The sequence below is a fragment of the Geospiza fortis genome, unplaced genomic scaffold, assembly GCF_000277835.1.
Source record: "Geospiza fortis unplaced genomic scaffold, GeoFor_1.0 scaffold289, whole genome shotgun sequence".
Lineage (NCBI taxonomy): Eukaryota > Metazoa > Chordata > Aves > Passeriformes > Thraupidae > Geospiza > Geospiza fortis.
Genome location: NW_005054478.1, coordinates 1,234,983 through 1,237,892, shown reverse-complemented (window position 1 = coordinate 1,237,892; position 2,910 = coordinate 1,234,983). Strand labels below are relative to the sequence as shown.

At 63.4% G+C, this 2,910-nt stretch overlaps 1 protein-coding gene across 1 annotated transcript in view; it reads left to right on the top strand.

Moving 5' to 3' along the window:
* COL16A1 (collagen type XVI alpha 1 chain) overlaps positions 1–2,910 on the top strand; it is a 26,822-nt gene that overhangs the window by 2,560 nt on the left and 21,352 nt on the right. The window contains exons 2-3 of the mRNA XM_031063041.1: positions 2,358–2,420; positions 2,536–2,653. Coding sequence (XP_030918901.1) covers positions 2,358–2,420; positions 2,536–2,653 — 181 coding nt within the window. The remainder of the gene's footprint in view (positions 1–2,357; positions 2,421–2,535; positions 2,654–2,910) is intronic.

Genomic DNA, 2,910 nt, shown 5'->3' with positions numbered 1-2,910 from the left:
GGCCCCTGCCGGCAGCCCCAGCTTGCCTCGTGGCAGGAAGCAGGAGGGAGGCCAGGTCGGGGTGACCTGCGGGGACACCCCGACCTGGTTTCATCTCCCCGGGATCCACACGGGACCGGGAGATGGAACGGGAGGTGCTGAGACCTTCCCGGGCGGGTGCACGCAGGAGGTGCCCAGTGCCACTCTGGGGAACTCCGATCATTGCATTTCCAAATGTTTGGTGTAAATTCTGGTGCTGGCCTTTGACACCCAGGGATGCTGGGATGCTGAGGCTTGGGGTGGGTGTGGAGCAGATGGATGGGGACCACACTGACCCCCCAAAACATCACCGAGCCGAGGCCAGGAGGGTCAGTGCCGCTCCATGCTGGTGGCTTTCCTGGTGTGGGCAACCTCATGGGCCACCAGGTGCCCATCTCGGGCGGTCTCCCTTGCAGGTGGCCGTGAGGGCCCTGAGCCTCTGCCACGGGCACCATGAGGGGTCTCTGGGCCCTGCTGCTTGCCGGGCTCATCAGCGCCTGCCAGGGCAGGGAGCTGAAGGAGCACCAGGGGCTTGGGAGCCACCTCCCTCTGTCCCTGTCACAGCTGGGTCAGCCCCAGGGGTGACACAGGGTGACCGCAGTGAGCTGTGCCAGCACCGGAGTGGCGGCTCCAGAGTGAGCTCCAGGGCTTTGCTCAGCATCCCCCGCGGGCAGGGCGCCAGGGAGAGCAGAGCCGAGCGAGGCTGGGACACCCCGACACCGCCCCCTGGCATGGGGACCCATGGGGTTTGGGGACATTTGGTGACAGCCGGGATAGCGCGGCTGGGGTCGGGTCCGGGGGGGGCAGGTGAGCCAGGACAGGGCAGGGTGAGGATGCACGGAGCTCCCGGGGGAGGTTTGGCCTCCAGCTGCGAGTCGGAAAGAGGTTTGGCCATGACCCACACCATGGTGGAGAGCTGGGGGTGTCCTGGTGCAGCTGGGGACACGGGGACAATGGCTGAGGATGGGAACACGGATGGGGACAGGGACAAGGAACAGGGATGGGGAACAGAGATGGGAACAGGGAACAGGAAACAGGGATGGAGGAACAGGGATGGGGAAATGAGGATTGGGAAAAGAGATGGGGGAACAGGGATGGGGACAGGGACAAGGAACAGGGACGGGGAACAGAGATGGGTCCCGGTGTGGGATGAGCCCCGGGCCCCGGAGGAGGAGCCGCTGGAAGCGACACCGGGGTTGCATCAGGCTCGGTGGGGGTGGAGTGGTGGCTCGGCCTGGGGGGTTTGTCCGGGAGGGGACCCTGTCACTGTCACTGTCACTGTCACCTGCTCCCGCTGCCCAGCACCGCATGGCCTCATGTGTCCCGGCCTTTCCTAAGGGACTGAGGGTTGGACAGGCGGGATTTTCCCTTCCCAGGGCTGGGAGAGGCTCCAGAGGGATGGCACTGGGGTGATTTATGCTCCCTGGTGCCCCCTGCCCTGCTGAGGGTAGGGGACACTGTCCTGGCTGTGACATTTACGGCTGTGACATTGGCCCAGGCATGTCCCCACTCCACAAACACGGTGGTGCCAAGCTCTTGACAGAGGTGGGGAGGGTCTGGAGGGGCAGAGACCCCCAGGAACATCCAGGGAAGGGGTGGGAGAATCTTTTGGTGCCCCTCCTGCTCCAGGGCCGCTTTGCACGGAGACGAAACCAATCCCTCCCTCCCCTCTTGTTTACTCCTTTATCTCGCACCTCCCAACATCTGGCGCATCTGGAGGTGGCTCGGTGCTGCCGGGGCTGTGATTTATCCCTGCAAGCAGCAGCAGCACCCCCGTGACCGCTCCTGACACGGCATTTCCTGCTCCTCGGCCTCGGGCTGGACCCTCACGCCTGTCCCCGAGCGCCACCGGCTCGGGAAGGGCCAGGAAGGGACAGATGTCCGTGGCGCTGTGGGTGTCCCTGCCAGCCGTCCCGGTCTCCTGATGCTGATGGCAGCCGCGGGGCTGTCTGCAGGGAAAACAGCCAGAGCTGGGAGAGCATTTCACCTGCGGGAGGCAGCAGCGCCAGCTCTGTCCCCTCCCAAGCTCTGTCCCCTCCCAAGCTCTGTCCCCTCCCAATCTCTATCCCCTCCTAAGCTCTGTCCCCTCCTAAGCTCTGTCCCCTCCCAATCTGTCCCCTCTGAAGCTCTGTCCCCTTCCCAATCTCTGTCCCTTCCAAAGCTCTGTCCCCTCTGAAGTGGGGTTTGCTTGGTCTGCACTGCCTCGGGGGGCTGGGGCTGGCTCCTGGCAGCACCCCCAGACCCTCCTGGGCTTGGGGAGCTCTGTGTGGTGCCCCCCTGAGTGTCCCACCGCGCCTGGGGACACCGCAGTGACAGTGATGTGCTGGTTTGCCCCACAGGGGAGCTGTGCCCGCGGCTCTGGGACGAGGATCTGCTTGGGGACAAGTACGAGAATGTCACAGGCAAGGAAAGACCCTCTCAGGGATCCCCTGACACCCCAGGATGGGCTCTGTGACCTGCCTGGGGACTGCCACCTGTCGCAGGGCCGGGTCTCATGCGCCCTGCTCTGCCCTGCAGGTTTTAACCTGGTTAAAAGGTTCGACCTGCTCAAGATCTCGTCGGTCAAGAAGATCCGCAGCGCCCGGGGGCCGGTGGTGCTGCGCCTGGGCACCGTGCCCCTGGTCCAGCCCACGCAGTGAGTGACCCTGGGTGACCTCTGAGGTGGCCTTGGGTGACCTGTGAGGTGGCCCTGAGTGACCCTCAGGTGACCCAAAGCTCCTCCAGGGTGTAAATTTGGGCTCTGGGTGCAGCTGGGTTGTGACGGTGTTCGCAGGGGGATGAGGGAAGAGACGAGGATCTGACTCCGTGTTTCAGAAGGCTGATTTATTATTTTATGATATATATTATATTAAAACTATACTAAAAGAATAGAAGAAAGGATTTCATCAGAAG